The sequence below is a fragment of the Callospermophilus lateralis genome, chromosome 9 (genome assembly GCF_048772815.1).
Source record: "Callospermophilus lateralis isolate mCalLat2 chromosome 9, mCalLat2.hap1, whole genome shotgun sequence".
NCBI classification, from domain to species: domain Eukaryota; kingdom Metazoa; phylum Chordata; class Mammalia; order Rodentia; family Sciuridae; genus Callospermophilus; species Callospermophilus lateralis.
The window spans coordinates 38,789,262-38,813,171 of record NC_135313.1 but is presented as its reverse complement, the minus strand read 5'-3'; the positions used below and the strand labels follow the sequence as shown (position 1 = coordinate 38,813,171).

Sequence of the window (23,910 nt, the reverse complement as noted above, 5' to 3'; positions counted from 1 at the left end):
TTAAAAAGTGGTAAATTGTATAGCAAGCCAAATTGAAGAAAAGGGAATTCCAAAATAGTGTAGAGAAGAGAAGAAATCAAGGGGAAGAGCACAGAATTATCCTTTGGAACCATAAAGCGACCAGAATGCTTTCTTAACTCTTCATGTGAATATCCTTCCACTTTGGGCTGATATGTTGTTTCTTATACTTTTTATTAGAAAGATTCATAAAAATGTACATTAGATAGATACTTTGTTTCACTTTAGTGCTCAAGGAAACTATTATAATTATATTCTTTAAATAAAGAGTTTTATTGTGTATGACTGTGCCTTCAGACAGTGGAAAGTTTATTTAATATAGTCTAGATATTAAGAGCAAATCATAGCCTTGTCATTTTAAGTCACTGTTTCTAATATTGTGGGCCATTGAGGTACTATTTTTAAGTTGATTTACATTTTTTCTTTGAGTTCAGGGTGGCTAAATGTTATGGTTTTATTTGTTTTTAAGAACAGCAGTCCATAAAATTTCTTAAAAAGCATAGTCTGGGAAAGATAACCTGTCTTCCATGACTCGTTTATCTTATGTTTATTCTTCTTTAGGACTTTTTTTTTCCATGCCATCATACTAATCTTGACAATTTTTCCCTACAGCATGGATTTGTGGTATCATTTCTATCACTGTCATTAGCCTGCTTTCCTTGCTAGGCGTGATTTTGGTTCCCATCATTAACCAGGGATGCTTTAAATTCCTTCTCACATTTCTTGTTGCACTCGCCGTGGGAACAATGAGTGGAGATGCCCTTCTTCATCTACTGCCCCATGTAAGAATTCTTTTTAACTTTAAAAAATTTTAAAATATTGAAATTAAAAGGATTCTTTAATAGCAAGCTTTCAAATACTAATCTAGTATTTATGATATGCTATTACTTATTGAATGAAGTTTGTTTTGTTCCATTTTCAGTTTAACTAGCAATATTTTTGAAAAAAATTGAATCATTATGTTTTTAAATAGAAGCTAGGAATGATATATCTGTCTATCAGTATACTATGAAAGCCTTTAGAAGAAATGTATAAGAGCTGTAATGATTATACATATAGTCAGCAGGTCAAAGTGGTGACCAGATGGTAAATTAGTTGGTGTGTATTGTTACTACTAAATTTGAGGCATTTAAGCAGTCATTATTCCCATTTGTAAAGGACTCATCACCTCTGGCTTCTTTGACTATAGTATCTAACTTGCTTCACCATGAAAAGTATTACTTTCTGGACAAGTGATCATGTAAAGTGAATTAAATGAAAGTGAGGTAATCTTTAGGGGAGCACTTTGAAAACTAAAAGGTATTCAATACCTGTGATCACACTGGTATGTGAAATCTGAAACAGTTTATCTCATAGAAGTTGAGAGTGAAATAGTGCTTCCAGAGGCTGGGAGAATAGAAAGGAGGGAAGAGATGGGGAGGGGTTGATCAACGGGCACTAAGTTGCAGTTAGATAGGAGAACTAAGTCCTGGTGTGCCATTACACAGTAGAGGACTATAGATAATGTAATGTATTTATTTTTTAAAAAGCTGGAAGAAAATGTTTTATATATTTTCACCATGAAGAAATGATAAATGTTTGAGGAGCTAGATATGTTTGCCCTAATTTGAACATTACATAATTTATACATGTAATTGAAACATTACATGTCATCCCGTTAATATGTTCAATTTTTATTGTCAATTAAAAAGTAAAATTAAAAACATTTTTTCTGTGTTCTCTATAAGATTGTAATCTCCATTGTTTGAATACCGTTTCAGTTATTTGTTTATAAGTTTTCTTCATTCGTATTCATAGTCTCAGGGTGGACATGATCACAGTCATCAGCATGCACATGGACATGGACATTCTCATGGACATGAATCTAAGAAATTTTTGGAAGAATATGATGCTGTATTGAAAGGACTTGTCGCTCTAGGAGGCATTTACCTGCTCTTTATCATTGAACACTGCATTAGAATGTTTAAGCATTATAAACAACAGAGAGTAAGTACTTTTTATTGTTTATTTTCTGAGAAAAATAGTTCAAAAATCATCTTTTTCTGGATATGTGCTTTTCTTAATTATAATGATATTCTGTGTTACATCTTTCTCCCTTTTCTTTTTTTTGTGGTACTGAGGGTAAAACCTAAGACCTTGCACATGCTATACATAGGTTGTAGCTGAGCTTCTTGCAGTTCCACTATGAATAGGAGTGAAGAAAACTTATAAAAAATAACTGAAATGGTATTTCAGCAATGGAGATTAGCTATTTTTAGTCACTAATCTTCAAAGGAAAGGCTGATGTTGATACCATTTTTTTTAGTTACATTTATTTTGGGATTTATAATCAAGATATAACAGTCTATTAATTTCTCTTTTATCATATCTAATTGATTTAAGTAGGATGCTAAAAGCTACTCACCAATTAAGGCTTACTACAAAAATGTCTAAATAGAAGAAAATTTTATCAATTTTAGATAATATTTTCAATGATGACTTTTACTGTAATATCTTCTAGTGAAAATATTTTCACACAGTACATTTAATCAGAAATGCCTCAACAATAGTAGAAGTAGTAAAAGTAAGAAGAGGTCAGAATAAGAGGGCTTTTGGAGAGAAATAGGATGAAATGATGGAAATGGTCATTGTTTTCAAAGGTTATATACTATTAGGGAGGAAATGCTCGGACTATTTATTAAATACCCTGATTGTCATGCAGTTAGCTTCTGTTTTTGATGTCACATTTATGAGAGAAATCTAAATAACTAAAAAGAAATTTTCCACCAAAAAAGAAGTTCAGGGCTACTGCCATTTACTAAGGTCTAGCCTTCTTCTTATTCACATTAGTTCATGTCTACCTCAAAAGCTTTATCCTGAATACAGCTCACTAGCATGTTTGAAACATTAACACTAATCTTTTTTTTTTTTAATATTTACTCTTAAGTTTTAGGTGGGCACAATATCTTTATTTTATACTTATGTGGTGCTGAGGATTGAACCCAGAGCCTGGAGCATGCTAGGCGAGCACTCTACCACTGAGCCACAACCCCAGCCCCTAATACTAATCTTTTAGTATATTCTGTTTAAGAAAAACTTTCCATCAAAAAAAAAATCTTACATATTATTAACTCCAAATATATTTTTCCATGTCAAAAACTGTATAGTTTTTGAATACTGGATACTCTGAATTTTATACTATTTTTATGTATATGATTTATTTATATAAATATGTATTTTGTTACCCCCTTGAGACAAAACTAGGTTTTGAACAGAGCTGTGCACTAGGATTTGGGGAAGTAATTCTAGTTCACACATAGCTGTGTAACTGCAACTCATTCCCTACCATTTCCAGTAGCTATTTAAATCATGGGAAATAAATCTTATTTCATATCTATAATTTCCTTTCACATTTTAGATTGTGTACTTTATTTTAGTTACCATATTTTAGTGAGGACATCATAATATTTGATTGCCTCTAAAGGAGGGATAATTAAGATGGTGAGCCAAGAATGGCAAAAGGGAACTGGGAAGGATCAATTTAGAAAAAAATGAAAGAGATCTAACAGCATTTTGTTCTTGAAGGGTCATCTGAAAGGTGAAATAATCCCTAAAGCATGGTAGGGAATAAGACATGGTGAGAAGGATACTGAGGCAGGAGTGGCTGGGGTGACACAAGGTTTCTCTAAGGAGACCATAGTAGAATAATTTGGAAGAGAGGTGATAAGCATTTGAACTAGATGATGGGCAATAAGGAGTGGGGGAAGAGAAGGCAATTCAGAGGATTATTTAGATGACAATTGCCGCAGTCTCTGGCTGGGCACAAATCACGAGCCACCACACAGCTTGTAGATTCAAACAGCAATTCTTTATTCCCGAACTCACACCGGCCGTCTACAAACACGTTCTGGGGGAATCCACGTTCTCTGCCCAAATCCACTTCTGCCCAAATCCACTACTCTGCCCAAATCCACTACTCCTGGGCTTCTGTCTCCCAAAATATACTGTCTGACCCTAAGAACTCAAGAGGAACTCAGCAGCAGGATACGCCCTATTCTAAACGGGGAACACCCTAATCTCCTATTATGCTAAACCGCCCTATTCTAAAGGGGGAACACCCTAAACAGGGATCCTGCCCTGGTCCTTGAGCAAGGTCACCTTACATGCAATGTCCTGCAAAATGTCCTATTTCCATGAGTCCTTCCACTAAAGAAACATGGGGGTACACTGGCAAGGAAATTGTCATACCTACTTGGCTGATGGCTCCCAGCAGATAATCAGTAAGAGGACTTGATAATTGGTTAGATACAAAAAATACAAATATTTAAGAATTACTTTAAAATCATATCATCTCAATAAATGAAGAAAAATCATTGAATAAAATTCAACATCCATTCATGATAAAAACCCTAAACAAATTAGGTATTAAAATATCCTCCAACAACATAATAAGGGCTACATATGACAGACCCACAGCCAATGTCATACTGAAGAGGGGAAAGCTGAAAGTATTTCCTCTAAGATTTGGAACATTTGGACATTTTAGAGCGTTAGGACAGAGAAAGAAATAAAAGATATACAGATAGGAAGGGAAGAAGTAAATTATCCCTGTTGGCAGGTAATATTATTTCTATATGTAGAAATACCTAAAAGACCCCACCAAAAGATGCTAGAACTAATAAATGAATTCAGCAAAGTTTCAGGATACAAAATCATCAGTGATGAACTTGCTGAGAAACCCATGTCCTATTCATAATAGCTGAAAAAAATAAAACTAAACTAAAAAAGCCCTCAGGATAAATTTAACCAAGGACATGAAAGATCTCTACAGTGAAAATTAGAAAACACTTAATGAAAGAAATTGAGGAAGCCACACACACACACAAATGGAAAGACTTCCCAAGGTTATGGGTTGGAAGACTTGATATTTATAAAATGCCCATACTACCCAAAACGATATACAGATTCAGTGCAGTTCCCATCAAGATATCAGTGATATTCTTCACAAAACTACAGAGGCATAAAAGACCTCAAATAGCCAAAGCAACATTGAACAAAAAGAAGAAAGCTGGAAGCATCATAATACCTAATTTCACAATCAAGAACGTGAAGCAAGAACCTACAGAATGGGAGAAAATCTTTGTCACCTGTACCTCAGATAGAGCGTTGATCTCTAGGATATGTAAAAACTTAACACCAAAAAAAAAAAAAAAAAAAAACCCACGAAATAATCCAATCAATAAACAGGCAAAGGAACTGAATTGCACTTCACAGAAGAAATATGAACTTTCAAAAATACATGAAAAGGGCTGGGGTTGTGGCTCAGTGGTAGAGCACTTGCCTAGCATGTGTGAGGCACTGGGTTCGATCCTTAGCACCACGTATAAAAAAAATAAATAAATATCCAGCAACAGCTAATAAGAATATTTTTTTTAAAAAATGTGAAAAAATGTTCAACATCTCTAGCAATTAGAGAAATGCAAATTTCAAATTACATTGAGATTCTATCTCACCCCAATTAGAATGCCAATTACCAAGAATACAAATATTAATATATGTTGGCAAGGATGTGGGGAAAAAAGTCTACTCAAACATTGCTGGTGGGACTGCAAATTGGTGGAACCACTCTGGAAAGCAGTATGGAGATTCCTTAGGAAACTTGGAATAGAATCACCATTTTGTCCATTTATCCTACTCCTCCCACTCCTCAGTGCATACACCAAGGACTTAAATCAGCATACTACAGTGATACAGCCACATCAATGTTTATTGCATCTCAATTCACAATAGCTCAGCTATGAAATCAGCCTAGGTGCCCTTTAACAAATGAATAGATAAAGAAAATGAGATATAACACCATGGAATATTACTCTGTCTAAAGAGGAATGAAATTATGGCATTAGCTGGTAAATGAAATGGAACTGGAGATATCATGCTAAGTGAAATAAACCAATCCAAAAAACTCTTAAGTCCTAAAGTTCTTTCTGATATGTTCTCTCTAACGCACAACAAGTGAGGGAGGAAGAGAATAGAAATTCAGAGGTTTAGACAAAGGAGAATGAAGCAAAGGCAGGGGGGATGGGCACAGGAAAGACAATAGAATAAACCAGACATAATTTTCCTATGTTCATATATGAATACACTGCCAGCAAAGTTCCACATCATGTACAACCACAAGAATGGGATCCTAATTTGAAAAAGTTATACTCCATGAATATATAATATGTCAAAATACACTCTACTGTCATATATTTCTAAAAGGAAAAAAAGAAACTCATCTCCTTTGCTACCCATCATGGCACCCATGCAAGCACCCCACTCAAATCTCAACCATCTGTTTGTTTTTTTTTTAACAACTGAACCACAATCAAAAGCTCTGCTTAATCAAGTTTCTGCTATTCCCCCATAGCATATCCAAGTGAAAGATCTGTGCTGTGATCTGGCTTTCTCCTCTTCACCCAATCCTGCTTCCTTTCCTTCATCCTTTATTGGTGTTCTCTCAATAAAGCTTTTGTACCTGCAAAATAAATAAATAAATGAATGAATGAATGAATGAAGGAAGGAAGGAAGGAAGGAAGGAAGGAAAAAAAATAAAACCTATTTCAAGACATACTACAGAACAATAGTAACCAAAACATCATGGTACTTGCATGAAAACACCTAGACCATTGGAACAGAATGGAGATCTAGAAATAAACCTACACATCAGTCAACTGATTCCCAATAAAGGCAACACAAAACATATATTGGAAAAAGGACAGTTTCCACAATAAATGGTACTGAGAAAATGACATTCATATGCGGAAGATTGAAACTTGACCCGTATCTCTCATCCTATGCAAAAATCAACGCAAAATGGAGCAGAGACTTAAACATAAGACCCAAAAATATGAGCCTGTCAGAAGAAAACATGGAGATACTTAAAGACATTATTATGGACAATTGTTTTTCTAGATACGACCCCAAAAAGCACAAAAATCAAAAGCACAAAAAAGCAAAATTTGAAAAATGGTATTACAGCAAACTGAAAAGCTTTTGCACAGTGAAGGAAACAACAGAGGAAAGAGATAACTATAGAATGAAAGAAAATATTTGCCAACTATTCATCTGACAAAGGATTAATATCCAGGATACATAGGAACTCACAATAACACAGAAGTGGTCTAGTTTTTAAAAAGGGTCAGGATATAGGTACATGAAAAAGAAAAAAGCTCAGCATCACAAGTCATGAAGGAAATGCATATCAAAACCACAGTGATAGGGCTGGGGATATAGCTCAGTGATAAAGCACTTGCCTAGCATGTGTGACACTCTAGCTTTGATCCCCAACACACAAATGCATGAGATCTCCCCCCAGTAAGAATCACTACTATCAAAAATACTAAAGATAACAAATACTGGCAAAGGATATATGTAGAAAAGGGAATCTTTGCACAGTATTGATGGGATTGTAATTTATTATAGTCATTAGGGAAAACCGTATGGAGGTCCCTCAGAAAATTAAAAATACAACTATCAAGATTGAGCAATTCAACTACTGGGTATATATCCAAAGGAAATGAAATTAGTATATCAAAGAGATCTCTGTACTCTCGTGTTCATTGTAGCACTATTCATAATTACCAAGAAAAACAACCTATGTGTCCCTCACTTAGGTGAAAAAAGAAATTGTATATATACACATATGGAAATTGTATGCATACATGTATGGCATATATACACAATGGAATATTATTTGACCTTAAAAATAATGAAGTTTTGTCATGTGTGATAACATGGATGGAGCTAGGGATTATTATGTTAAGTGAAATAAACCAATAACTCAGGCATAGTAAGACAAGTAGAATTTCAGAGTTCACTCATGTGGAGGTGGGATGGGGGTGGAATGAGGAAATGTTGGCCAGTGAATACTAAGTTACAGTTAGATAGGAATAAGAAGTTCTGGTGTGCTGTTGCACAGGAGGGTGACCATAAATAATGTACTGCACATGAATTTTATAAGATCTTTTCATAAAGAAATAATAAAAGCTTGAGGAAATAAATATACTTATCCTTATTTAAACATTATATACTGTATCCATGTATTGAAACATAACATGATATACTATATGTACAGTTTTTATGTTTTAATAAATATTTTTAATTGTAAAAAATGGACATATGATATGAATCAACTTCTCAAGAAATACATGAAAAAATGCTTAAGTCACCAGGGAAATATGAATCACAATTACTTTGAAGGGTGGGCATGTAACTCATTGGTAGAATGCATGCTCAGCATACATGAAGTCCTGGGTTCAAGCTCCAGCATCACCAAGAAGGAAAAATATATATGTTATAATGAGTTATCCCTGTTAGAATGGCTATCATTCAGACAACAAAAAGTGACAACTTCTGATGAGGATGTAGAGAGAAAGGAACTCTTCTACAATGTTGATGGATAAATTAGGACAGCCATTATGGAGAACAGTATGGCGGCTCCTCAGAAAACTAAAAATAGATATACTGTATGACTTCAGCTATCCCTCTTTCAGCATTTATGCAAAGGAAATGAAATCAGCCTACTAAAGAGATACCTGCATGCCCATGTTTATTGCAGTTCAATGTGGAATCACCCTAGGTGCCCATCAATAGATGAATGAAAAAGAAAATGTATATACACAATAGAATGTTGTTAAGCCATAGAAAAGAATTAAATTGCTATTTGCAGCAAAATGGGTAGAATTGGAAGACATGTTAAATGAAATAAGCCAGACACAGAAAGATAAGTATCACATATTCTGTTGTGGAAATTAAAAACACCTGCTTGAATGTGAAATAGTAATTGCCAGACGTTGTGTGGAGCAGAGTGTAGGACAGCAGGTACCACAGCACAGTTGGATAGAGGAGATAATTCTGTGTTCAGCAACACAGGGTGACTGCAGTTCACATGAACCCAGTGTATGCTTTATGAAGATCTAGAAGAGAGGAGTTCATGGGATTCAAACAAAAACAAGGAGAGGAAAATGTTAATTTCTCCAGTTTGATCAGCGAGCACTGTATGCATGTTTTGAAACTGAACCCCATTAATATGTACAATTAATACATGTTAGTAGAAAAAAGCTCATCACTGTAATAAAGTATATATTGTAATATATGTAAAGAAGTTAAAGTTCTAGTTATTTTCTCCAAATGTGTATACCTCTAACATTGAAGCAGCATGTAGTATTAGGGACGGTGTAGTTTACTGGCAAGTATAGAATATAATTCTTACTTTAAGGGATAAATAAGTTGTTGTTATTTTTTTTAATATTTATTTTTTTGGTTGAACACAATATCTCTATTTGTTTTTATGTGGTGCTGAGGATTGAACCCAGGTCCTCACTCGTACTAGGTATGAGTGTTCTACCACTGAGCAACGACCCTGGCCCTAAATAAGTTTTTTTTCCCCCATCTTATTTTGGGCCCCAATTTACTGGTGAAATTAAATACATTTTAAAAGGTAAGAAAATTGATGTAAAAGAATGGAAGTTCCAAAACATGACAGCTTTTTTTTTGTAAATTTGAAATTGTGGAAAATAAAAAACTGAAAGGAAAACCTTTGGTTGGGTTGGGGCTGGGAGAGGTCTCCAGACCTAGGAAGGAACTGTTCAAATGTATCAAAGGAAAGGATTTGTCTAGATAAATCACTGCCTGTTCTTTAGATGAACAGGACAGTAAGTACACTACTGGAAAAGGGCACAACTTTTTTTTGAAGAAAGAGAATTGATTGTATTTAAATAGAACAGATACTTGACAGGCTTCTCAGAAGCATCAGTTTGTGTATTGGAAGGGAGCTTTCAGACTGGCTGCTGGGCTGATCAGGATAGAGCTGAAAGGTGCTTCACTTCTGTCTTACTGCTCCTCTACCTCATGTCTCCTCAGAGTCAAGATTAAACTACTTCACAGGTTTTATGGCTGGCTTCACTGAGCAAAAGCAAAGGCTTCCTGGCCCTTTTAAGACTAGTCCTGGAACAGGCACTGACTACTTCATTCTATCAATCAGAATAAGTCAGAAGGACAGCCAAAGTCTAGGGCAGAGGATAAACTCCACCTCCTTAGGCGTACAGCGGAGTAGTCATACAGGAAGGAGGAAGTGGGTGGTAGCTGTCTTTGGAGACTGCTTCATGCCTAGCTAGCCATATAAGCTCACTTAAGCAGTAGTTAGAAGGCTTAAATGCCTGACACATCATTAAGGCCTATAAATAAAACCAACAAGAAAATGCCGCATCATATAGTTAGAACCTCTGAAAGAAGTGAACTACAAATGTAGGATCTGCCTGAAGTATGACTCTTTTCATTATGGCATAATCAGGGCAATAAGAAATTGCATCAAGCACAGAGTAAAATTCAAATGAATAAGCTTTAATTTTTTTAACTTTTCTGTTATATTTAATACTGTGCATTGTATTCTTTAATGTAGATTAATTGAACCTCTTAGCTTAGTATTTGTTAAAATATGAAAGTTTAAGTCAAGCATTTTGGTACATGTTTGTAATAACCACTCAGGAGGCTGGGACAGGAGGATTACAAATTTGAGGCCAGCCTCAGCAACCTAGCAAGACTCTTTCTCAAAATAAAAAGGCTCGAGATGTAGCCCAGTGGTAGAGCAACTCTGGGTTCAATCCCCAATACCACAAAAATCAATCAATCAGTACACACATTTGTTTGGATTTTTCATCTATTTAGATCCCTTGATTAACTCCCAATTTTTTTTTCTTCTTTTCTAAGTGATTTATGTATAAAGTTAATACCAGTTGTCCCCAATAGGTGTTAACAAGGTGATATTGTTGCTAATTGTGGATACAGATTTTACTAATATCAGAATTTTTCCCCCAGGGAAAACAGAAATGGTTTATCAAGCAGAGCACAGAAGAATCAACTATTGGAAGGAAGCTTTCAGATCATAAATTAAACAACACACCAGATGCTGACTGGCTTCAACTCAAGCCTCTTGCTGGTATCAACAGTTCTAACTAAAGAGAAACTCTTAAAATATAAAAATTGCGTCTAAACTGCACCTGTGTTGTTTAAAATTTTTTGTCCTTGTGGGCTTACCTAATACTAGTTCTAAGCTGTTTTTCTTAAATGTAAATATTTCTTGTGTCTTATGATTTGTTTAGTTAATTTCACCCTTATGCTGAAAGTGGGCCAAGAACATTATGGGGCAAGAAACATTTTGCACTTCTAGCTTAAGGAAAAAACATTTGAGGAAATCAAAGTCTTTCTAGGCAGTGATTGTTTTACTTCTTGACAATGTGAAATCTCTTTATCTTTTAAATGTGATTGGTTTAATGTGAAAAAAGGAAAATTGCCTTTGCGCTTAAAGGAGCATGGCCTTAGTCTTTATTAAAATCTGCTCTGTTTGTATTCTGATTGTTGTAGGTGATGAGTGAGGTAGCTTAGTTTTCAGGGGAACATAAAAATGTTTTTTAACCTAATTTTTCTCATTTTCTGTTTCAACTTATTTCCCTGATGGTATCAATGATTTTCTGCAAAAAAATTAGCAGTCTTAGAATCTAATGGTATAACTCTCCCCCGGAATACAATTGGGAAGTATCAGGGTCTCTGTCATAAAAAAAGAGCTTTGAAAAACTAGTTGAAAGGTCACCCCCCAGTTAAGAAAAAAGTTCCTTATCACATGTTTCTCCCCTGCATGGGATTCTGAACGTCATTCTACCAATGATCTTTCTCAGTAGCATTGTCATATAGGTGGAGCATTGAGGGATATAAAGAACTTTACCATCAACTAACTGTATGACTTGGGAAAGTTTTGTAAATTTTATTTGTCTTTGTTTTTTAAATAAGAAGTGGCTAGAGTGAGTTACCACTAAGATTCCTTTCTCTGAACATTTTGGGTTTATTTTATCTAGTTATTTAGTTGATGAGTTTCCAAAAACATTGTTTTGTGGGAATTGTTTCTAAATAATTTTAGGGAAGTATATTTATCAGACTTATATTCACTTAAGAAATGTTCATTGCATTGCTGTTCTGTCTGGGTTAAAAAATGAGCAAATATTCATGCATTTGCTTATAAAACATCTCTCCTATAATTTAGGAACTGATGACTCAGTTGTTTCTGAAGATCGACTTAATGAAACTGAATTGACAGATTTAGAAGGCCAACAAGAATCCCCTCCTAAAAACTACCTTTGTATAGAAGAGGAGAAAATCATGGACCATTCTCACAGTGATGGATTACATACCATTCATGAGCATGATCTCCATGCTACTGCACATAACCACCATGATGAGAATAAAACTGTGCTGAGAAAACATAATCATCAGTGGCACCACAAACATTCTCATCATTCACATGGTCCCTGTCATTCTGGATCAGATCTGAAAGAAACAGGAATAGCCAATATAGCCTGGATGGTAATCATGGGGGATGGCATCCACAACTTCAGTGATGGGCTGGCAATTGGTAAGTGGACTATACTTGAAAGTTGGGTTATAATTTTTGTTTTGTTTTTTTGCAGTATTGAGGATTGAACCCAGGACCTTCCATACTGCTAGGCGAGAGCTGTACCACAGCCCTTTTAAAATTTTGAGATAGAGTCTCACTAAGTTGTACAGGCTCGCCTAAAATTTCCAATCATTCTGCCTCATCCTTCAAAGTAGGTGGAATAACATACATGGAACATCACACCTGGCTAATTTGTTGTTCTTTAAAGATGCTTTTCTCCTTTCAGTATGTCCATATAATCCTATGAACTATAATTCATAAAACTAAAATTTATGTAGAGCTTATTAACAAATGTACTAGTATATATTACTATGTCATTTAGTTTTTCCAAAGGATGTGTTTTCATGTTTTACAGTTGTATTTGGAAATTAAAGGTAAAATTTCAGTGTTCATTTATTTTATTTTTTGGAAATTAAACAAATGTGTATAATATACTTCTTAAATAACTTGATTTCTCAAAGGATAGTCACTTTATTGAAAAAGCTATTTTAATGTTACATTTTCAAATACATTTGTATATTCCCTAAAAGAAAACAGTTTAATTTCAATCTTGGAGTTTTTTCATTTTGAAAAAGTGAAGAAAATATTTATGACAGGAAAAATCATCATAATAATACATTATAATACATTCAAATACATTATAATATTTTTGGTTCCAGTGAATGAACTCAGGGGTGCTTAATGACTGAACCAAATCCCAGCCTTCTTTTTTTTAAACAGGATATTACTGAGTTGCTTAGGGCCTTGCTGAGTTGTTGATATTGGTCTTGAATTTGTGGTCCTCCTGTCTCAGTCTCCTGAGTCACTAGAATTACAGGCATGCACCATTGTGCTTGGCAAATACAGTAGAATCTTGCTAATATAAACTCATCTAACCATTTTAGGAGAACATTAAATGTGATCAATATGTGACTATCTTTGAGAGAGACTATTAATTGCCCAAAAGCAGGCTTTGCTTTCTTTCAGAAAGCTGACTATATTTTTACATCTATAGTAGCTATTAATACTAAAGAATAAAGGATTCTTCTGGTAGACTCAGAATATGTACTCACTATATTTTCAAAAACTATAGTATGTAAAATGGGTGAGTTATGCATATAAGTGAAATTAACTTAGATATGCAGAAGAGACAACCAGTCATCATTAATAAAAATGGAAAAACAGAAGAGCTGCAATATCACTGTTTTTGTTTTAAATCTTCCTCAGGAGCAGCTTTCAGTGCTGGATTGACAGGAGGAATCAGTACTTCTATAGCTGTCTTCTGTCATGAACTGCCACATGAATTAGGTAATATAACCTTAAGAATTTTTACCAGATTTCTTCAAATGCAAGACTTTCCAATTGTAGACACTCCACACTTCAGAGATGTTAGAACAAAAAATGGCCAATAACAACTATGAGGTGTCGTTAATTGTAATTGTATATATCCTGACATAAAATATGAAAAAAAATGTGTTTCTTAAGATTAATGAAATATTCATTTCTGTGTGCTTTCCTTTGCATTCAGGAACATCATTATGTTATTATATGAAAGAATCAGGGCTAGGGATGTGGCTCAAGCGGTAGCGCACTCGCCTGGCATGCATGCGCCCAGGGTTCGATCCTTAGCACCACACACAAACAAAAGATGTTGTGTCCGCCTAAAACTAAAAAATAAATAATAAAAAATTCTCTCTCTCTCTCTCTCTCTCTCTCTCTCTATCTATCTATCTATCTATCTATCTATATATCTTTAAAAAAAAAGAATCATAAATTATGACCAGTTCACTGAACATAATATTTTAAAAAAGTATTGTTTCTTAAGTACCTGATTTTACTGGTAACCCACTTTTGATTTTGTTGCAAACTATTTATATTTTTTAAACAATCAAGGCAAAGTTCACAGACTGCATAATTGGAAGTTGGCCTAGATGTGTGTAAGGCAGTCTTTTCTTCTTAAATATAGAAAGATACTGTCTCCAAAAGTGTACTGGATAATTATGAAAGAAATTGGACTACAGTCTTGACTAGCACTAGCACCAAGGGTTTGGAGTAGTATTATTAACTTCTAATCCTCTTAAGCATGAGGTTTGATGATTCTTTATTTTATATGTATGTACACATAGACACACACACATATTATATGTATGTGTGTGTATGTTTATTTTAATATTGTGTAATCTTAATACCCCAAAATCTTAACATTAATTTTTCATGTGTTTTAAAAAGGTGGACCTTACTGCCCCAAAATTAATTTTTAAAACCACTTAAAAATATTTTTTAATGTTCTCTCATTGATTAATAGATTTTTTTCCTCTAATACTAAAAATGCACAATTTTCTATTTAGGTTGGGCTTTCTCCTTTATCTTCCTATTCACTTCTCTTTCCCTGTTATATAGACTTATCATTTTCTTATGTTTATTGTGTAATCATTGTTATATGATCCAAGGAATATGTATGGGTATTATATGCACACATTTTTATATAAATAGTATGATGTTTATTACCTTATGTTACTACCGTTGTGTTTTTAAACTCTACTCAGTTACCATGAATTGATTTAAATTATTATTTTTACCAGTACTTGAAGGTATGCATTCACCACTTTTTGCATAGTTAGCACCTTGTGTTAGATGTATACCTTGTGGCCTTTTAATTTCCGGCCACCACAAATAATGGTACATTGAACATCTGTAAATGTAATACTTACTGATCTTGTGAGAACATATTTTATGCATATTCAAGGGACAGAATTGATGGGTCCTAAACATGCATACCTAAGAAATACCATATCATTATCCAAGTAAAACTAGATTCATTGGCTTCACTGGTGTAATTTCCAGCCAGCAATACCTAATGTTGCCATATCTCTGCCAAAATTTATCATTAACTGAATTGCTTGGTTTTGTTGACTTAATAAATGTAAATATTGCTTTGTTGTTTTATTTGGTATTTATTAATCACCCAGTATCTAATTTCTCTTTAACTTTAATTATAGTTAAAGATGTGAACATGCATTCATATAGAAAACATTCAAGGGAAGTGGAGATGGCATTAATTCAAAATAAAAGAACTCCACATTTTAAGACTCCGAGGAGTTTCTTCATGTGCTCTTTCTAATTTAATTTATTTTTGAAAACTCAGATCTGGCTATGAAATGTCATTATTAATTTGATTATATAATTGCCTTGATTGGTAGTAACCTTATTTGCTTGATGTTAAGAAAGTTTATTTATTAATAGAATTTGCTTAAAAATCAGTATCACCCTACGAAAAGCAGGGCAATGTATTAGTACACACTTAGCATCTGTTCAATAGGGCTGAATTCCTATGGTTTTGTTTACCTTGCCAACTTTGGGCACATTATGGTAAGTCTTGGTTTTATTCCATAATCCTTTCCCCATATGAGGTCATTGCTGCCTTTGTTGTGTTTTACTTGGTCAATTTCCACAGTTGTACATTTCTGGCTTCATTTTGTTCTGTCTCATATGCCTTATTACCAGATATAGCTTCTTAAATGAGATGTGCTTATGTAATCAAAGTCTTCAGTTGCCTCTCTTATGTATAAAGTAAAGCTAGATTCATTGGTTTCATTACAGTGGCCTTCATTTCTGCCCTCTGCTTACCTTTCCAGTCTTCCTCATAATACATCCTATTGCATATTTTCTACTTCACCTAAACACAGTTTTCCAGACAGGCTGTATGAGTACTTGAATCTTTTACTTTGATGATACCATCCTTCTTGATTTGTCAATACCTCTATCCCTAATTTATCATGTTAAGTATGACTCTTACTTTCTCCATCTTCATTACTGTCACTTACTACCCTATACCTTATATTACTCTTCCCTCTAAAATTTATCACCTTCTCTGGGTGATCTTCCTTTTGGTACTTAGTGTATTTCTTTTTCTAGATGTTCCATTTCTTAAGCTATAGGATTTTTAATGTGCAGATACTGACGTTAGCCCAACTCCATAGCAAAACAAATCAGGATTTTCTATTAGCTTTTAAATATGAATAACATTTGTCCTCATATTTCAATCTTTCACTGTTAAAAAAAAAAACTATTAGTAATAGATTTGTATTGTCACACACATATCCATCCAATGCATACTAGGAAAACCTCTAATTAATCTTCCTGGTCATCTATCCAGTGTCCTTAAATGAAACATGTCAGGCCACTTTGTATTTAAATGTGGTTTTATTGAATTGTTCTAGCTCTGGAGGAATCTAGTATGGCACAGAATTGAAAACAATGAATTTTAGAGATGAATGATAGTTGTTTTCTTGCTGCGTACTCCTTTGTCATTGAAGGAATAACACGAGATATTCTAGCAATGTGGAGAACAAATGCAGTATATCAATTAATGTGTAAGCCAGCCCTTGAAATCCAATGCAGAACTCTGGGGAAAATCCTGGATTAGAGAACCTTCTTGGGTCACTCAACCATTCAGACCTCAAATGTCTACCTGTTTTGTCCCCCAAACCAGACATTGAGATGTTGCTGCTGCTTTGAGAAGAAAATTAGCACAAAGTTTACTGACCTTTGTCAAAAAGGAAGTAAGTAGGACTTCATGAAGTGAAGCACCAACTGTAAATAACGGAAGTAAAAACATGATCATAAATCCTATGTTTTCCCTTGAAGGCACAGCAATGGGGCAGTTTTGTAAAATAGGACCAGGTGAAAGTCCCTACTTAGATCATCTATTTTTATTTACTTGGGCAGGAACAGGATGTGGATATGGGCAGAGAAGCATCTTCCTCAGAACTTCTAAGCTCGGGGAAAATCATTCCTCTATAGACTGGAAATAGCATGGCGGGTTAATAAGGAAGAAGTTGTTTACCCACTTAATAGGTAAAGATGTTGACAAAGCAATAATAGATCACATTTCAGGAAAATTTATTTAATTTAACCTGTTTGCCATAATTATGTTTTTGATTGTGAATTCTTAAAACTATTACAAGATTTTTTTACTAACGTCACACCCCAAAGAAAACTGAGTATTTAAATTACATTGCAGTACATTGGAGACAATACATTGTTTTTATTTGGTTAGGAATGTGATATGAACAACCCTTAGAACCTTAGAATGATAGAAAGCTCAGGGAGATTTACTCTTAAGAGGCATGAAGAAATTAAAACCATTGAGGAAGGAGCATGCCCATGAAAATGTTACCCTCAAGTGTGGTAATGGGTGAAATTGCCTGGCTTATTAGGTCTGTACTCTTCTATTTTTGCCAAACTGCAGCTATATTTAAGTAAGTTACAATATTACTTTGTTGCATTCTCTCCCTTTTTTCACACACTCCTTCAATAAGCAACTGTTATAAGCATATGAAAAGTAATTTATAAGAAGGCCTGTAAAAAAAAGTTTAGAAAAGGGAATGAAATTAGGGTTAATCCAGAAGAATATGTAATCTAAATTCTCTTCTTGATGTTGCATAATATATTTCAGCTTCAAATAACATTTTGATAAATAAATGTCATATTTTTAGATAGCTCAGAAAGTTAGATTGCTTATAATGTTTTCGTTTTCCTTTCAAGTACATTAAGGGTTAAACTGAAATCCAAAATAAATTTCCCATAATTTGCTAAATTGTCCAGGAACAATTAAACGGTCATTGTATAGATTTATATGGAATTCTCATGTATATAAATAAGCATTACTTAAGGATAAAATTCTTAAAATATATTCTTGTTTCAAAAATATCAATAATTAATGTAGTTATAATATTGGATCATGTTAATTCAATAGCTTTGGCAAACACACCTCATTCATTGTCCTAATGATGCTCCTTTTCAGCAGAAAGAAAGAAGTTTAATTCATCAGATGATGAATAAACTTACATGTTCCATATAAATTATAGTTCTGGGGATCCTTTGACTTACTTTTGAAATGTTTAAACAGATTTTTACTGAGAAGGGAGGTGGAGAAAATATGCAAAAACCTTTGAGAACTTATAATCTGAAATAAGACTAGGACAAAGATAGATTTTTAAGTGAAATCTATAATAATCTTGACATAAAGATTATTATATAAAATGGTACTGTTTATGCAGTCTGTAATTGGAAATAGAATTTTTATTTTTTTTATTTTTTTTAATTTATATATGACAGTGGAATGCATTACAATTTATATTACACATATAGAGCACATTTTTTCATATCTCTGGTTGTATACTAAGTATATTCACACTAATTCATGTCTTCATACATATACTTTGGATAATAATGTCCATCACATTTCCACCATCATTTCTAACCCCATGCCGCCTCCCTTTCCCTCCCACCCCTCTGCCCTATCTAGAGTAAGTACTGTTTGTAATAGCTCTAAAAACATGAATTATCTAGCTCTAGTCTAAACCATATATGACATAGAATCTGTATACTGAAAACCACAACCAACCAAAATGCTGTTGAAGGAGATACCAGGTTCATGGACCAGAAGACTCAATATTGTTGAGATGTTAATTCTCATAGATGTAGTATGTTCATGTTAATTCAATAGCTTTGTCAAAAACCCTGCAGGCTCTTTTGCAAAGTATGTGAGCTTTAAAGAATTTTTATATGGAAAAGGAAAGGAACTTGAATAGACAGAAAATTTTGTAAGAGGACAACTAAGGTGATTTTGAAATAGTTGGGATTGTAAAAGAATAGAGACATATATCAGTGAAATAGTTTAGAGCCTTCATATATATGCAGTTTATTTTCAACAGAAGCATAAAGGAAATTCTATATAGAAAGTCTTGTCAACCAAAGAGGCTATAACACTTGGATATCCATTTGCAAAAAAAACCCCTTTGACCTGCACTTTGCGCCATAGACAAAAACAAACTCAAAATAGATCATCTATCTGAATGGAGAATTAAAAAATGTAACTTCTAAAAGAAAACATAGGAGAATGTCTGTGTGTTCTTGGGTTAGGCAAACTGTTCTACGGCACTGAAGGCAACATCAGCTAAGGAAAAAAGTTTGATACAAATGGACTTCATACAAATTAACAGCTTTACAAAAGACACTATTAAGAGAATAAAAAGACAAGTCACAGTCAGGGAAATATTACTTGCAAAATACATATCTGACAAAAGGTCTTTAGGGCCATAATATTTGAAGAACTCTCAATTTAGTTATGGGAAGACAACCCAGCCTCCTTCCTGCAAAATGGGCAAAAGATTTGAATAGGTATTTTACTAAATAAGGTGAACAGATGGCAAATAAACCTGAGGTTTTAGTCTGGATTAGTGATTATTGTCTGGCAAGGATATGGAACAGCTAGAACTCTCATACATTGCTGATGAAAATGCACACACTCACCGTATGGCCCAGCAATCCCATTTATTAAGTATCTACCCAAGAGAAATGAAAACACAAGTCAGTTTATGAGAAAGTATAGTGACTTTCTTCATAAGGACCCAATACTGCAAACAACCTAAATGTCTTTCAGATGGTGAATCGATAAAATATGATGCACCTATTGAATGAATATTATCGAGTAATAGAATGTATTTTCCTGATAGATATATATCAGGAAAAATATATATAATCTCTATATATAGATGTGGATGAATTTTACAGGTATTATGCTAAGTGAAAAAATACAGACTCAAAAAATGCATTATGTATGGTACCATTCATGATGTTCTGAAAAAGGCAGAACTTTTAAGAATAACACAAAGCAGATCCTTGGTTGTCTAGGGGTGAGCAGTCTAAAGGAATTTATGGTGGTAATGAAACAGTTCCAGAGTTTGATGGTAGTTATGGGTATAATGATATGTGTGTTGGTCAAAAATTCATAGAACTCTACATTAAAAAACACACACACACACAATAAAAGTTATGTAAGTTGTGCCTTAATTTTTAAAAGTTAAAACTTAGTAGACCTGCATCTTGAGTAGTTAATTCATGCTGTTTGGTTGCTACTTAAGAATGAACAAAATCATTGTATTATCCAATAACAGTGAAGCCACAAAGTTGATATGGTTTGTCTTGACAGGTGGTTCATTGAGTATTAAAACATGCTCCTTTTAAAACCCCATTATGAAACTCTAAAAGGAAACAATGTATTTCATAAATAAAAGACATTCCTGTAGTCTCATTTTGTATTACATAATCCCCTGCTAAATAAAATTAACCCTTGAGCACTGTCAAATTACTGAAAACATGGAATAAAAATTTGTGGAGGAAAGAGCTAGCTTGGAGGAAGCTGAGGGGAAAAAAGACAGGAGAAATTAACCAAATGCCAGGGGAGAGAGGAGGTAAAAGTCGATACTAAATCCCAAGTCTCATCAGGAAAATTAAGGTACAGTATTTAGAGAAATTATATTCCATTATATATATCAAAGTGCATTCTACTCTTATGTATAACTAATTAAAACAAATAAAAAATGAACTTTTTAAAAAAGGTGCAGTATTTAGGATCTGAAGGGAAAAGGTATAAGAACAGTATTAGGTGGAAACTAGAGAATGGCAATTTAAAAGTCATTGGAAGTTGTAATCCTCTGGAGTGTCATCTTGACTTTCCAAAGCAATAGTGCCTTTTGTGGTTGGTAGCAATTTGTTGGAATAGGGAAAAATAATGCCTTGTCACCAGTGTCTTTGCTGTCAACAGACTTGGACTTTGTAGTCATAACTCAAGGTATAGAAGAAATAGATCATGTATTTTTAGCACATATACCTAAGTGTTCAAAAATTGATTGGATGTTTGTACATTTAGTAACTAAAACAAAAACTTGCTAAAATTAAAAGCAGTGCTTTTGACCCTTCTGTTTGAAGAGTATTATCTCTAGCAGAACTTTTATGGTTCTACTGATAATCTCCCTGAATAGTAATTAGTCATTTTCCTCCTAATATTACAACTTAAGACAGAGATGAGGACTCCATTTCATTACCACCCAAAATTCTCTTAGGCCTTAGCTTCTGGACAAAGATATGCTTTGTGTCCCTGAAGTTTTGCCTTTTCTAGAATACCATGTGAGTGAGATCATACATAGATTTTTGGATCTGGATTTTTTTCACTCGGCATAATGCATGTAAGATTCATCCATGTAATGAGATTGATCGAATTATGTTCATGTATGGATATGGCAGAATAAATTCCATTATTTTAGTGGAATTTACCAAAATAAAATTTTGAAAGATTCATCTATGTTACTATATATATCAGGAAATGAATTTTTATTGCTCAGTAATATTCATCCCAAAGGTGAGTCACTTTGTTTATCCATTCATCCACTGAAAGACATTTAGGTTGTTTCCAGTTTGAGGTCTTTACATTGAAGGGGGAAAAAATCAGCTTGGTTTTGTTTGTTGATCCATTGAGGCACTTGTATGTGTTTACATCTTTAGAAAAAGAATTCTAGGATTTTCCCTCTGGTTTTTGTCTTGCTTCAGCTCTGTGATCATGGATGATTACACAATCAACAGTGTACCCATGCTTCATCATCACAGGAACCCGACAGTGACTTGGGGCACAACCTTTTAAGAACCTGGTGTTTATTCTCTTTTAGGCATTGTTGATGCTTTAAAGAGCATCAGCCAGGACATTTCATGTGCACCATTGTGGCAGCAAGGAAGATGGTGGGGAAAGTTCATTATTCTTCCACTTCTAAGATTTTCAGAATTAAGGTTTAATGGGGAGAGGGGGCAGAAATGGAAACAGCATAAAAATGTACTTAAAGAACCTGTGATCTATATTCTTACTTAGGCCATTTCCCTTTGAAGAAAGAGCAGAAGTCTAACAGAAAGCTCTTGTTACAAAAAGAGATGGTTCTTTTTTTTTTTCTGTTAAAAAAATCTTTTATTTTGTTATCATACAGTAAAAGTGTCTTTGTGTATACAGTTCTTTGAATTTTAACATGTATACAGATATGTATAACCACCACCATCAGAATATCAGAACAGTTCTATCATCCCAAAACTCTTACCCCACACAATGTTATTAAAGATATATCTTTTAAATGTTTTTTTTTTTTTCAAAAAAATTTTTTAAATCCTGTGGTTTTAAAACTCCCATGTCTTAATTGCAGGTGATTTTGCAGTTCTTCTTAAAGCAGGCATGACTGTAAAGCAAGCAATTGTGTACAACCTTCTCTCTGCCATGATGGCTTACATTGGCATGCTCATAGGCACAGCTGTTGGTCAATATGCCAATAACATCACACTTTGGATCTTCGCAGTCACTGCAGGCATGTTCCTCTATGTAGCCTTGGTGGATATGGTAAGATATTTTTATATGCATATATATTTTGTTGTTATTGTGGTAAAAACTGAAAATAGAATGTAGCTTACAAAAATATAAGAAATCTTTGAAGTCAAACTTTCTAAAAATATAAAACATCTTAAAGATAGGTGATGATTGGGGCTGGGGATGTGGCTCAAGTGGTAGCGCACTCGCCTGGCATGCGTGCGGCCCGGGTTTGATTTTCAGCACCACATACAAAGATGTTGTGCCCGCCAATAACTAAAAAATATTTTAAAAAAAATTCTCTCTCCCTCTCTCTCTCTCTCAAACTCTCTCTTTAAAAAAAAAAAAAAGATAGGTGATATCAAAACTTTAGCTTAAAGTTAATAATTTTGCTTTATATCCCAAATATGGCAGAAATGTTTCTATAGAACTAGTAATTTGGTTCATTTTTTAAATTTTGTAACTTGATATTACATTCACTTTTCTTCTATCACATGGCCTCATTTCATAGTTATATGCCTAAATTTTTAATCAAAATATTAATGCCTGTTTATTGTGTAAAGTTTAAAAGCTGTAAATGAAAAGAATTAAATGTTGATATTGTGTAACCCAGAGGTAGCTGTTTTCCTTTTCTCAGATCCCTCCATGCTCTTGTCTATACTTCACGGTTGATAGTCTTGCTTCTTATCATGGACACAGTGAAACCATCACGACACCTTCCCAAGTTCCTGTTCCACTTCTCTTTTCTTTTATTTATGACCATTTACCTACCTTCCTTTTATTGTGAAGAAATATCCATGTTCTAGCTAAGGCCAGTTTCTTCAAACTGTTCCCCAGAACCATCTGTTGTGCCACGTGCCTTCATTTCTTCTCTTTCCTAGCTCGCTCTGCCCTCCCTGTCTGACCATTCCTGTTAACACATATACCACATTACTTTTTCCCTTCTTGAAAAGGTAATGGAGAGGAAGCTCGCTCAGCTCTGATTTCTGTTTTTGCTGTCACCTTGTTGCTCTCTTTCCTCTTTTAGAAAATCATCATCTATGTTTTCTCAAGTCTGACCACATCAGTTTTCTGACTGCTCTGCCAGAACTGCTTTTGTCGAGTGTACCATTGATCACAGCATTATTAAGGCCACTGGTCATTTTCTAGTCTTCATTTTTGATGCCTTAACAGCAGCATCTGACAGTTGATCCTCCTTTCCTGTTTGAAATTACTTTCTTGTAAGTAGGCTTTTATAGGACCATAATTTCCTAACCTCCTT

At 34.0% G+C, this 23,910-nt stretch overlaps 1 protein-coding gene across 1 annotated transcript in view; it reads left to right on the top strand.

The window, feature by feature from the left end:
- Slc39a10 (solute carrier family 39 member 10) overlaps positions 1–23,910 on the top strand; it is a 64,876-nt gene that overhangs the window by 36,094 nt on the left and 4,872 nt on the right. Inside the window, exons 4-9 of the mRNA XM_076866301.2 lie at positions 631–800; positions 1,816–2,004; positions 10,855–10,975; positions 12,074–12,442; positions 13,691–13,771; positions 22,492–22,682. Of these exons, the coding sequence (XP_076722416.1) occupies positions 631–800; positions 1,816–2,004; positions 10,855–10,975; positions 12,074–12,442; positions 13,691–13,771; positions 22,492–22,682 (1,121 nt within the window). The remainder of the gene's footprint in view (positions 1–630; positions 801–1,815; positions 2,005–10,854; positions 10,976–12,073; positions 12,443–13,690; positions 13,772–22,491; positions 22,683–23,910) is intronic.